General features: G+C 48.7%; 1 protein-coding gene across 1 annotated transcript; it reads left to right on the top strand.

Annotated features, from left to right (window-relative positions):
- Positions 1-8874: 8874 nt before the first annotated feature.
- On the top strand, positions 8875-13400 carry C8H2orf72 (chromosome 8 C2orf72 homolog). Its single transcript, XM_058843536.1, has 3 exons — positions 8875-9427; positions 11379-11495; positions 12744-13400. Exons 1-3 carry the CDS (start codon positions 8899-8901, stop codon positions 12833-12835), a joined length of 738 nt encoding a protein of 245 aa, XP_058699519.1. The 5' UTR covers positions 8875-8898; the 3' UTR covers positions 12836-13400.
- The last annotated feature ends 667 nt before the right edge of the window (positions 13401-14067 follow it).

The following is a 14067-nucleotide window of genomic DNA, read 5'->3' on the forward strand; positions in this document are numbered from 1 at the left end:
CTTTTGTATATTTGTGGTTTTATTGCCTCCACCAATTTTGAGAGACCTCTTTCTCAGTAGCGTATCAGTTGACAGCAAAGACAGAGACACTACATCCTGGCAGTTGAAAACCTCTTTCACATCTCACAATAGTAGTTCTAGTAGAATCCCAGATAATGAGCCCATGTGTACCTGGGCAGCATGTGTGCCAGTAGTGTGTTTGTGTAAATTCTTTAAACACATTTTCATTGCATGGCTCTGCAGTGTCCAAGTGTTAATGCTGTTTTCTCAGCCAGCCTTATCCCAGCACATCATGTAGGGCAGTGAGCATCTTCACAGCACTTCCATAGTTCTTTTAGGTTTGCTCAACAGTAAGGTGATGAAAAATGAGTTTACAGTCTTGAAGTGCAAGGCTCAGAGTTTCTTCTATCTGAAAATCCCCCCAAAATACTGGGTAGATTAAAGGGGTGTTTGAGGCAGGTACAGGTTGTCATGGTTGCTGCTGATGTCACAGTCCCAAAATGACCTGTGGATACCCTGTGAGGGCAGTTCCACATACACCAAGTAGTTCCATCATTTTCAATGCATCCCTAGTGGTTCAGGCAGGTGAGTCTGTTGGGTAAACCAAACCTCGAGGGCATTTCAGTGCAGTATCTCCTTTCCAGGGCATGAGAGCTTCCTTCTTGCCTGGCCCTGCTGCCAGTGTGTCTCAGGGAGCCCTCTGAGCTGTTGGCTTTGCAGGTCTCCTGCAGTGGGTTGGTATTTCACAGCTAATCCTCTTCTTTCTGAAAAATCCTGTCAGAAACAGGTGGAGTAGTTGTGTGTGCAGGATACATTGTTGGGTAAATCAAAACTTTACTTTTAATTGGAATTAAAAAACTTTACCCAACTACTCAGCTCTGGTATAGAAATTATTTTGCTGAGACCTAAGCCTGCTTCAACTGCTGTCCTTCACGGCAGGAAGTGGAAAATGCATTTTTTTAATGTGTGGAGAGAAATTGCTGTTTATGGGATATTGGGCCAGGTCAGGTAGGGCTTTTAGTCTTCCACAAATACCAACAGGTTGGACACAATGGATTTAAGGATGGATGGGATTTCCAGCTTTAAGCATTAAGGAGGAAGAAATGTAGTGAGCAAAGTTGACTGTAACAACAGTTTTGTAAGCCTGTGGTCACTATGATGTAGTTAGTTGCTGATGAGAAGTTAGTAAGTCCTTTTGAGCTTGATAAAAGATGCCCAAAAATATGTAATTATCCTTTCTCCCCTGTCACCTATTTATATTGTACCAGACTGCAAAGGTACAAAGCCTTTTTCTGGAAGGTCCAACCCCAAATAGCACATGGCTACAATTTGTGAATCTTTGTATCAAAACTGCAATTTTCACATTCTTTTGCTCCCACCCAACCCAGCCTTGGCTGCTCAGAGCAGGAGGTGTTGCCTGTGCTGTGCAAGTGCTTCTTCCACTCCTTTCCCCAGCAGCACAGTAAACAGACGTGTGAGAGGAAACTATGGCGTCAAAGGAGCCGGCCTCCTTTGTGGACAGAACCACCTGGGATTTCCTCAACCTGCTGGACATGCTGGGGAGCCGGAATGGACGGGTGGGTGTGATGGAAGTGGACCATGCTGAGTCAAGAGCTCCCTCATTGCTGGTGGATTTTACCCAGGACCTGTGTGGCACAGTGGACATTAAGCACAAACCTCAGCAGGCAGAGAATGAGGGAAAGGAAGAAGAGGACCTGGTTGCCCCACATCTGATTTTTATGCTATGGCAAGCCAGTGTGTTGAAAAGGCTCATGCAGTGGGATCACCTGGAGGAGGCTGTCCGGGATGTGAGGAACCTCCTCCCCTGCCTGCCGAATGTGTTGGTGCTTGTGATGATCCGTCCTGACTCCCAGGAGCAGCTGGACCAGGCAGTGAGAGCGCTGAGGAGAATGCAGTGTGTGCTGGATGGGGCCCTGCAACTGACTGTGGAGACTGCAATTTACAGCCCGGGCCAGCCTGGAAGTGTTCTGGAGGCAAAGAAAGCTGCCTGTAGAGCACTGAGAGAAGCCTTGAACTACCATGAAGGTAACTGGGTAACACAGCTAAACACAGGGATAAGGGACACAAAAACGTGCTCAGGGCAGAGTCTGAGGAACAGTGTAGATGGAAGTGGTGTTTGTTGGCTGGATTCAGATACAAGAGGGAAAAGCTGAACCTTGTAGGTAATATGAGCCAGAAATTAGAATGGGGGTTTACATGCTGGGATGGGGATGGACAATGTGTCTGAGCCAGGTGTGTTTCCTCCTCCAAGTCAGATGGTGTTGGCTCTTCCTTGCCCCAAAACATATATAGCAAGTGGAAATGTTGCTCATTTCCAAGAATGTAAAGAACTGTAAGAACTGCAATTCTGACTTCCTGCTGGAGCTTTCTGTGCTGATAACTGCTCCGCAACTTCACTGACCCTGAGTTCTTCATTGGAGGGATGTGCCAACCTTTTTGAGCGGCCACAGGCCTTAGCTTTGAAAGGATGGTGCCAGGTGTTTTTCTATCATTTGTGTTTCTTCCCCTAGAAGTTGACTCCCAGGAGCCATTTGTTATTTCACTCCCAGAGCTCAGATACTGCCGAGTTCTCCCTGAACGTAGGGAAGAGAAGGTATCAAAGACAGATGGAGAATGAATTCCCTTGGGCAGCAGAATCTGTCAGGTTGGTTTTAGCACTGTCCTGCTGGATGTCCCTTTGCAGAATGCTTCCTTCCTGGTGACTTGCCCAGGCCTTCTGCATGGATGAGATTCAGTGCGTGCCTGCTGCCAGAAGGGGACACTGTGTCCTCAGCATCACACTATCCTTGCCACAAAGCTCAGAGTTTTTTGCTGCATTGACTGAACAATCTGCCCTGGGAAACTTTTATCAAAAATCACTGAGTTTCTGCTTTGCATGAAATGCCTTGCTTGATTATCAAAATGTCCCTAAGATACCTGTCCCTAAGAAAACTGTCAGCAGAGAGGGAAGCAGAGCAGGCCAGAAAGCCTCTCGCTTTTAAACTGTCCCAAAACTGAAACAGTGAGAAAAACTCAAGACTAAGGCCTCAGACCACCTTTTCCCAGGAGAACCTGGATTCAGGAGTCTTTGGTACATGGTTCTCATCAGGAACAAAGCTCCTGAAACTCCCCAGGGTTCTTTGTAGCAGGGAGTTTACCTTACGTACAGGTGGGTACACATCCAGCAGATTGAGTTTCTGGGATGGGTTATTTTGGATGGGAGGAACTGTGGGAGCAGTAGAATATTTTCAAGTCCAACTACCCACATAATAGCTGAACTCATTTCCCATCCTCTCTGGGCATGGCAAAGCACTGTAAGCAGCTGCACTTTTTTGCATTGGGAGTTTATAAGTATTTTTTCTTTGGTGTTTTTTGTAGATCTTTTGTCATCCTAAGATCTTCATTATCATCAAAAGAAGGATTAAAAACCTGATATCTCATTTCTCTGTGTCTGTGTGTATCTATAAGTTTTAAAGCTTATATCTAAGACTGCAAAACTTGCTGAAGCTGCAGGTTTGTGCAGTATGGTACAGAAGGGGTGGGATTTGAGGGCAGTACAGATCCTATAAACTAATGTTTGTCGGAGAAAGGATTCTCCAGATTATTTTTCAAATACAGTTTCTTTCCAGATCCTTAAGGATGTGGCTTTAAAAAGCAAAACAACCTTGCTGTAAGTGTTGGGTTGTCCTGGTGCATTGCTCTGTTGTGGAAGAGACTTTCTGTGAGCATTTCCATGAGATGAATTCTGCCTTTTATTACTGAGGACACTGGTTTTGGGTTTTTGGTCAAGCTAATGAAGAAATGGTTCCCTTGAGTCAAAGCAAGACATGTACGTGTACAGGCTGTTTGTGAGTGAAGAAAGTTTGGCTTTAAAAATTCAGCATATTAGGACATCCTTAAAACAAGAAGCCACAATGAGGTCCTGTGTCTCTATTATTTCCTGTAGCATCTGAAACACACAGATAACTACCCAAATCCAGGGATAGTCTATGCAGTTTTCAAGTTTCTCCTCTGGCAGCCTGTTTGTACTGTGTCCAGGCACTTCTGTGCAGGGTGACGTGGGGCACTGTCAAGATGAAAGGAAGAAACTCTGAGATGTGGCTGAAACCCTGGCTAGAGCTTGGGAGCACAGGAATCCCCTGCAAGGGCAAGTGATGTAGCCACAGGGATGTGTGGCTGGGACAACAAGGAATGTGGTCAGCCAGAGAGCTGAGGAGGAGAGGAGGCAGAAGGCCATCCCTGGGTGCTCTCAAGCTGCACCCTTGCTACATTCTCCACCTAATCCTGGGTGGATACAGAGAAGTCTTAGAGTGCCCTGTAGTGTACAGGCCTCTTTCAGGGCTGGCAAACCAGGCAGATCCACACTGACCTTGCTCTTCTCATTCCAGCAACTCCAGGGAAGCTGATGAATCTGCCCTTTGCCTTATAAAAGGGAGCAGTTCTGAGAACCTGGGAGCTTGACCATGCCAAGAAGGGGCTTTGTGAGAAGCAAGTAGGAGAATGCACGAGGCAGGGTTAGGGAGGCAGGAGGGGCTGTGTCTGTGTGCAGTGGTCCAAATTATTGGCCCCTTGGTGAGCTCTGAGGTGATTTTTAAGAGGTGCTGCAAAAGCTAAGTGCAGAAAAGCTGGACTGTTGGTGTTGAAGGCATGTGTGTACTGGGAAAGAATGGAGATTGGTGGCTGTAAACAGCTAATCTTGGGTCCTGTTTTCAAACCAAAGGCAAGGATCCAGCTGAGGACAGCCAGAAAAAAGGCCAGAAGAGGCAGCTTGGTCCTTGGGTCTGATTTCATACTCATTGCCACTTATTTAACATCTTCCAGTGGAGGATCCAAGAGTGGAATAGGCTGACAGGCTGCCTCCATCTGTCTCTAAGAGGGCAGGGAATGACATCCATCCTATGTCCAGGACTGACCAACACTTCATGCTCTCTGCACATGGCCCTGTGCCAGGTTTCCTTCCTCCTCTTCAGCCATACCTTCCTATGCCCCTCTGCCATCCAGAATGGGATGGTGACTCAAGGAAACATGAGGAAACTTAGGACAACTGCAGAGATGGGCAACTTTTAAAGAGAACAGAATTTTGGAGAAAAGAGACAAAAAAAAAGTTTGAGGTTCTCCAGGAACCCAGGCTGTGTCACCCCACCCAGCCATGGGGTGCCAGGGATTTCTCAACTTTATTTGTTTATGATGTGTAACCTGCACTGAGTGGAGTCCAGAGGGCTGTGATGACTTGGACAGATCCAGGACAGGGCTAAGCTGCTACAGGTTGCCTTGGTACCAAAACTGGGGCTGCCTCAGCTGGCCCTGGAGGTGGCTGGGTCTGGGGTGAGGGGACCTGGGTCAGAACAGTGTGACCATCCAGTTTGGATTCAGTTGTGACTGAACTCATCACAGAAAGGGTTCATGTCTGGTTTGATACAAAGTTCAAGTTCCAGTGGGTGAAAAGTGGGAAGGTGTTTGGGTTCAGGGGCCTGAAAGATTGAAGGGAAGCTGGGGGAAGTCAGTGGAGAAAATAGGAAGAGCCATGGAGGAGTGAACATGAGGCGGGCTAGAAGTGAATCAGTGGGACTGGGATACTGGGGGCAGGAGTGGGGTTTGGGTATTTTCTTCTCTCACAATTACCTCTTCTGCTACTTCTTTGGGGAACCCAAGGAGGTCTCCATGGACGAAGAGCTCAGCGAGTGCTGGTGCCCTGCAGCAATGCCCTAGTAGCAACTGGTAGTGCTACACAAGTAATGCACATGCTTTCCAGCATCTAGTAAGGATGTGTTTTTCAAAGTAATAATTGAAGCAAGTTTGGAGAACAGATGAGTGGAAGAGCAAATGTGCAAAGGTTTGCTGAGGCTTAGCTTGTCTGCAGCCAGTTCCAGCTCCTACCTGGCTCAGAGGCTTTTCCAAGTGTCCCCATGAGCACCAAAGCTACTGAAAGGAGGAATTTAAGAAATTGGAATTGTGGAAGTGGGCACCACATTATCCAATACTTTAGCCAAGAAACTGAAATTAACAAATCTAAACCACTACAGCTGGGTCATTGGACATTGGGCTCAGAAGATGCTCCTACAGATTCCTTCTTGCTCATTCAGTCTCTCTGCTCTTCTACCATCAAAACTGGCACAAGAATCCTTTTTTCCTGTCCTCTTTTTAATTTCTTCAGGAGAAAGGTTTATCTTGGTAAATTCAGGCTCTAATGCAGTGGACCTTTTTTGTTGTTGTTGTTTATGCTTCAAGGCACTACTAATACACATGCCAAATTTGTTTCTCTGAACAAAGCATCTTCACTTCTCTTTTGAAGTCAAAAATGAACAGATGTTTTGTCTGCTCTGGACAGCTATGGGCATATGTAAGGGATATGATGACCCTCATTTAAGGCTGTCTATAGTGACTGTCAGATGGATGTTTGATGGAGTGCCAAGTCTTTTAAATACATCTGTGTTTTTGCTCAGATTCCTGACAGGGCTCTGAAGACATTTTGTGGGGTGCTACAAATTCTGCTGAGCTCATGACTGCCTCTCAACTCTTTGAGTTGTACCTCTTTAAATAACACAAAGGGAGCTGTGTGCGTTAGATCTTACCCCTGTTAATGAGTAAAGAAATGTAAACAAGGTTGTTTGGGTATTGTGGGTGACATTCACCTTTCCAGACAGCCTCTGCTGGCAGTGTTACATTTGTACTCAAACTAAAGAATTGCAGTGGCCATGAAGAACAGCTCTATGTGGTCCCAAATATAAGTTTTTAGTGGCTGTGCTGGCAGTTTGAACATTGAGCCCACTGCAGAGAAGTAGCCAGTGGTGTACTTGAGTTAGGAAGAAAACTCCAATTTTTTCAATACCTTCTCTGCAAGAATTATGAATCTGGGGAATTGCTAGCTAGAAAGTCAACTTCCCAATGCCTGAGGCATCTTGGCATCTCGAGGCAAATCACTGGCACAGTGCTGCTCTAGAAGAGCTCTGTGAGAGCCATGCTATAATGGTCTGCACATCAGTCAGGCTTTAACCAGTACCACCAGGCCACAGGCTGTGTTGGCAGCTCATGAGGAGTTTAAACACTCTATGGATCTCGTGGAAGTTTCCCAGAGAAATGAGGATTTCTGGGGACCTGCCCCCTCTTGCTGCTGACACAACTAATGATGCTGATTATACCCTGGGCTTTTGTCCATACCATGGGCTTTTTGGACCATGAACAGTATTCTGAACAGACAAAAAAAAAATTCTTGTAAATACAAAATCTGGGCAACACTAAGGTCAGACCTGGCTGCTGAATTGTCTGACTTTCTAGCCCTCCCATGTTGACAGTTACTCTCAGGGCTACCACACTAGCATGGGGGCATGGGAGCATTGGCTCTTGCAGACCTTAATCTTTGGAAGAGGAGCCTAATCTTTCTGTTTTACCTTCCTCTTTTTGCCTTGTCCCGTTTGCTTATCAGCACTTGTCCATGACTAAATTACTTTTCCTAAGACCCAGGGCAGAAAGACTCTCTTGAAGCCCTCATCCACAATGCTAGCCCAAGGCAGTGTTTGCTATGCCTGCTACACTGGGGGCATATTTTCCTTGGATTAAAATTGGTGCCATACTGTGACTTTCCTGAGCCGCCACACGGCTGTTGTGCATGAGGATCAGCCTGTGGCACATCCCTTCTGCTGTGGCTGGTGATCTGCTGGGCTCTGGGGACAGATGACCATGAGTATGGGCAGGCAGCCCGCATGACAGCTCAGCCACATTTGTGGCATGAGTGTACCCAAATACACATTGGGAATTGCTGATCCAGGCATGTGGATTTTAGTTCTGCTTTCACCCCCAGTACACTCAGAGACTCTACCCAACCCACAAGAGATGGTTTGGCTCCAAAAATCCTCAGAGAGCAATTGGCCAAGGTGACTCCAGCTGTTTACACCTTTGAGCTGTTTATCCCTTCCCAGGCTCTTGTGATAAGATGTTACTGGTTTGGAGGAGCCTGTGATATGGCATAGGGGAACACATGTAATGGATTGGAACTTCCCCATGCAAGTGTCAGGACTGGGCACAGTGGCTTTCATTCACTGTCGGCTGGAAGAGATATGCGTAACAAGTGCCAGCACTGAAGCCCTGATTAAAGCTCTGTACTTATTCCTGGAAACATTTGTGGTTTGATGGGATGTTGTGATGTTGATGCTCATGGGCCTGTGACTGTGGACTGTGTTTTGCATGGAGGTGACAGAGGGGAAGTCAAAGGGGACTGGCTTGAGAAGGGACTCAGAGATGCAGCATGTGGTATGAGGGCTGCAGCTCAGCTGTGTGCTTCTGACCAGTGGGGTGGGTATGTCCTTTGAGGGTGGAATTGTTTCCCAAAGTGGAATTGTCTTCAGAGGTGGCTATAGCCTGGCCAGGCTGTGCAACAACATACTGCACACGATGCCAGAGAGACCACTCTGTTGCTGCTCAGGAGTTTGAGATGCCACACCATAGGGGACACCTTGGGAATGGATGCATGATCAGCTGCTCCTTTATCATAACCTCGTGTGTGTCCCACTTTGCAGCCACTACGGCCTCTCCTCATCCCCCTCTCACCTTCTGAACCCTTCCACAGTGCAGTTTTTTGCCTGAAATTTATCAGCTCCTCATTGGGAACAAGACCAGCGTGTGCGAGAGCTCTGAGTCTGATCGTGTGGCAGACTCTTTACTACCCTCTCTGTTGTGCCCACCCGGCATCAGGCAGAGGCTGTTCACCGCGGGGTTGTGCGGGTCCCGGGACGGGGCTGGAAGCGGGGGGAGGGATCCTTGACACTCTCGCTCCGCTGCCCCAGGGTGTTGCTGGTGCCCCGGGCTGGTGCCGAGTGGCGGGGCGGGTGCGGGCCAGTGGGCGGTGCGGAGCCGGAGCCGGGGAACATGCGGGTGCGGGCCGGACAGGGAGCACGGAGAGGGATGGCGGCGGCGGACGTGCAGGAGCTGCGGACGCTGGTGGAGCGGGCGGGCGGCCGGCGAGCAGTACTGCTGGTGGCCGAGGTGGTGGAGGGGGCCCCGGCGGCGCCCGCGCTGGCCGCCTTCGCCCGCGACCTCCTGGGCGACGAGGCGCGGCACGCACCGTGCCCGGGGCCGGTGCCGGGGTGCCGGGCGCGGCGGGCCGCGGGCAGCGGGCGGCGGGCGCTGGCAGCGCGGCTGCTGCTGGTGCTGTGCGGCGGCGGGGCGGCGCGGGGCCGCGGGGCGCGTACCCGCCTGCGGGAGGTGGTGCGGGACGTGCGCGGCCGCCTGCCCGCGGGGCCGCCGCCCGCCGTCGTGGGCGTCCTGCTGCCCGGAGGGGACGGAGAGGACGCGGCGGTGCTGGACGCGGCGCTCCGGCGGCATTTCCCGGCGCCCGGTACTGTGCAGGCGGCCCGGTACAGCCCGGGCAGCCCCGGCGACTGCCGAGCCGCCGCCTGCCGCGCCCTGCGGGCCGCCCTGCAGCACCCCGCAGGTACCTGGGTCGGGGATCTCCTTCCTCCCTCCCTCACCCGGAGCCCGGTTTTTAGTGGGATTTGCTCCATTTTCCTGTGGGATCTTCCCCTTCTTAGTGGAATCTACCCCATCCTAATGGCTTCTGTTCTCTCCTCATGGGATCTCCCCGGCAATTGGGTCAGGCTTTTCCCATTAGGATCTGACCATTCCTGATGCTATCCTCTCCCCACCCAATGGAATCTGGCTTTTCTCATGGGGATTGTAACACTCTGTGCTGATGGGATCTTTACACATGCACAATCCCATCTGCATTTCCCCAATGAAATCTCTTTCATGCTGGTGGGATCAGAGACTTTCCAGTGGGGTCTGCCTCTTTCTGGTGAGGTTCCCAGACCTGGCAGACAGGGCAGACCAACTTCCCAGCAGTTTGGGAAACACCAGAGTAGCTCATGGATACATGAGCTACAGAGATGTGGCAATACTGGTACTTGCCTTCAGCACCACAAGGTTGACAGAGTCTCCTGGGATCCTTGGGACATGGGGATGATTGTTCAGGTGCCTCTTTCCATCAGCTCAGCCCAGAATCCTGTATCTGAATGTTGAGGAGCTTTGAGGTGACTGGTTATGAGGGCACAGGGCTGTCTTCTGCCACCTCTCTATTACGGCACACACAGTCCTCTTTCCAGCTTCTCTCCTTTCACATGCTTTTATCTTCCTCACATTGTTCCTGCTGCAAGAATTTCTGGTGTGCTCCCAGACATCAGTGAATCCTCCAGTTCTGGTTGCAGCAGTCTGGTAGGACAGCAGCTGAAGAGGCAGAAAAGCATCCCTGCATACATATTTCTGCCTTGGCACTTTGCTGGTGCTTGGCTCAGTCTATGTATTTTTGTGGCTGGCTGTGGAGAATGAGGAGCAGGAGGAGCTGGATCGGGTATTACAGCCTGATTGTGTGTGCTCATTCACTTCTGATGCTTTGCCTGGTGCTCTGAGTCATGTAAGTGTTCCAGGACCTGTGTGTGTAATGAGGACACTCATCACCTTCAGAATTCAACCTTAGGCAGGGACAACTTCTTTCCATGCTTCTGTGAGCTTTGCCTTCCAAAATCTCCACCTGGACAGAGGGGATCCCAAGCGTAGCTGTGCCTCCAAAGAGTAGTTGAACGCTCCAGGCAGCGCACCCAGGCAGTGCACTGGAGTTTTGGTTTGTTGACTGCCAGAAAGACACTGAGCCCTTTAGTGTTGCAATAGCTCGGTAAACTGAATGACGCTGAAGTGGTTTATCATTTGTTATCTGGTTAGGAGGTGAAAGGCTAGATGATATTTCAGTGGGGATGTTGAACTGCTGCTGCTGGAGACCATATAAAATATGCTGCTGTAGTATTTTACAGGCTGCGGTAATGTTTTACTAAAATGGCTTGAAAGTCTGTAGTAACTTCATTGTCTTCTAGAATAATTACTATACATTGACCACATGTTCTCTGCAATTTGCCAGCAGTTACAGCTGCAATTTTCAGTGTGCTGCTGCAAGACAGCACATCCAGCAGGTCTCCATGGGAGGGAGGAATTGCTTAATAAAGCAGGGAGCAGTAAACAGGTTGATGTGTGACAATGCAAAAGGAAAACTTCCTTCTGTGGGAATTCTCTGTGTCAGTCCCCAGCCTCGCCATGTGTGCCAGTTGAGCTCCTGCCAGGTTTCTTGCTCACTCTCGGCTGCCACATCCAGGTTGGTTTTGGCAGCGAGGTGGAAAAGTAGAAACTGACACCAGGGACAAATTTCCAGGATAGCAGAGAGGTTTCAGCCAAAAATAAGAATTTCCAGGAGTTGCTCTGTGCTTTCCAGTGGTGGGCTTTGTGGAGCCTGGTGTTGTTGCTAGGACCTGGTTTTGTTGCAAGGCTCATGGAGGGAGAGGTGAAGAAGCAGCAGGGCTGACCTGCTACCAGCCTGAACTTATCTTCTCTGGTTTATACAGAAGACACGAAAGACAGGGAGAGGTGGAGGCTCCCATCCTTCTTGAAGTGCATTTCTTGGAACCAGAGGAGCTGGAGAAAAGATTATGAAGCAAAAGCTGAAAACAATATTCATGAAGGTATGCCCAGCTCCCTCCCTTGTACTCTGCTGTGATTGTCAGAAGTTCCTCATGATTCCCTGGTGTTTCTGGTGCCCAAACCCCTTGCTGGTAGCCTTTTCCAGCTATTTCCAGCTCTGCAGTTGACCTTGCTTCCCTGGCTGTGGTTTAGCCCAAACCTGAAGACGACCACCATGTGTCTGCTTTGTTGCCATCTCCTTGTTTTGTGACCTTTTGCTTGTCTAAACAAAATCCTGCTGAATCTTGTGCCCAAATACAACCCTGGAAGCACTGCTGAACTCAGCTGCATTTTGTTTGAATAGACATTCTGGAAGCAGAACTACTCTCTGTCTAAGCAATGAATTGGAAGCACCCTGATAATATGTGATGTTTTCTGCAAATGGGTGCAAGGAGTGTTTCCAAACCATTTGCTTTTGTGTCTGGCAGAGAGAAGGGAGAAGAGGGCAGTCAGCTGTGGGGTCCCCAATTTAAAGGAAATTGTTCAGGTAACACATAGCATAGCATTCAGCCTTTGTGCATGGTTGGCACTTTGGCTTGCACTTCCCAGCAGTGATTTTCTTTTTGCAGGAGTGCCTCATGCAGGAAGCTACAAGGTGTGTGGTGTAGAGATCCAGATTGCACTATGAAGCACAAAGAGGAGGGAAAGCTCCTTCACTGTAAAAAGAATAGAATAGAATAGAATAGAATAGAATAGAATAGAATAGAATAGAATAGAATAGAATAGAATAGAATAGAATAGAATAGAATAGAATAGAATAGAATAGAATAGAATGTTATATTTTCACTTGAAAGGAACCTACAATAATCATCTAGTCCAACTGCCTGACCACTTCAGGGCTGAACAGATTTTAAAGGATATTTTTAAGGGCTGAAATCAATGCCCAATTTATGCAGCTATGAGACATACAAGATTGTGAGACCCACTCTCCATGGTCAGAAAACTGAAGTGCCTGATCTTGCTGTCAGTGCCAGGCAGGCAATACCCTGTGGCCATGCAACTTGTTTTGAGATTGCTGAGACTTCAGGAGGCCAGGACCTGGGCCCTGCACTCCTTTGCTCTATTTGCTGAAGCAATGTTGAGTTTGTAAAACAAAATGAAAATCAGTTTTGAAAAAAAATCAGCTGTGCTTAGGTTGTGAGTAGATATCAATTGATTCAGCCCATGCTTTCTTTTTATCTTAAGTTGCATTTTCCGGGAGGAGGGGTTTTCCGTTCAGGTGTGCCTTGACCTCTTTCTTCTCCCTGCAGGTGACCTGCAGGACCCTGAGGAAGAAGTGGCTCTGGCCAGCCTTTCCCCCAACGGAAACTGCGAAGAAACTGCTGGAGGCACAGGCACCTAGAGCTGCTGGGCATCCAACACAGTCCACATCCCAGATCTGCCCAGTGGATTTGGAGCAGTGGGAGGAGGAGCTGGTGCAGGCCCTCTCCTTCAAGGACACACAGCTCCAGGGAAAAGCTGCTTGGCTGAACTCATCAGGGTCTTGTGTAGCTTCCACCAGTCCCTGGGGTCTGTGCCAGAGAGCCATTCCCTGCTGTGCCCTGCTGCCCTGGGGCACCTGGAGCTGCTGCTGGACACTGGGCTTCAGAGAAGCCCTTCGGGGATGTACCCCACTCCTGGGCAAAATGACACTGGGACTTTGAGTCTGAAATGCAGACACCTGTTTGAAGAATGAGAAATGTTTTCTAATTCTGAACAAAGTTCCCTGCTGAGGTTGCTGGGGCTGGCCTCCCTGTCAGACCGATTCTGCTGCCTTGTTTTCCTGCTTTATTGGTGCTTGGAAGAGCCAATAAAACCATTGCAAGAGACTGGTGCAACTGCCCAGGCTTTAGGAGGTGCAAGCAAGGATACATTTGACCAAAAGTATTGTTTTTCTTTGACTGAGGAATAAAAGTGACTTGAATTACTTTTTTTTTTTTTCCTTTTCTGTTTTCACTATCTGTGCACTTGGAGGTGTAAGCAGATAGTTTTACATGTTTAATTGATTGAATAATTTAAGGGCACTATTACATGCTTGTTTTATAAAGACATTTAATTTCCAAATTGGAATGTGCTTATTTGTTTGCCATGCTGTTATCCTTAAAGTAGCATTATGCATAGCTTAACTCATATTTATCATGGCTTGAAAAAACTGGATATTGGGATGGAATGGAAGAGACCCCAGTGTCTGGTACGAAGAAGATCAGCAGAGCTGAGTGTAGCCCAGCTGGAGCAATGGAGAAGGCTGGAGATCTTCCCAGTTGTCCAAGAGTGGAGCAGCCCCTCTTGGCATTGTGGGTAGAGGTTTGACAAGTTTTCATTAATAACTTTCATTAATAACTTTCACTAACTCATACCATTATGCATCCTCAAGGAATTAAAGCCCTTCACAGGGTATTTCTTCCTATTCAGTAGTAACAAGGAGGAATCGATGCTGCCGAGGTCTGGGCACTTTGGTCTCTTGTGTAGCATCGTTGCTCCTGAGCTGGACTTTCCCGGGTGCAAATCCACCAGCCTGGGTATCCCATCTGTCTTGCGCCGCAGAAGCGGCCGGCAAGAGGTGGTACACCCATGGCATAAAATCGCCGATCCTTG

Source organism: Poecile atricapillus, chromosome 8 (assembly GCF_030490865.1).
Source record: "Poecile atricapillus isolate bPoeAtr1 chromosome 8, bPoeAtr1.hap1, whole genome shotgun sequence".
NCBI lineage: Eukaryota > Metazoa > Chordata > Aves > Passeriformes > Paridae > Poecile > Poecile atricapillus.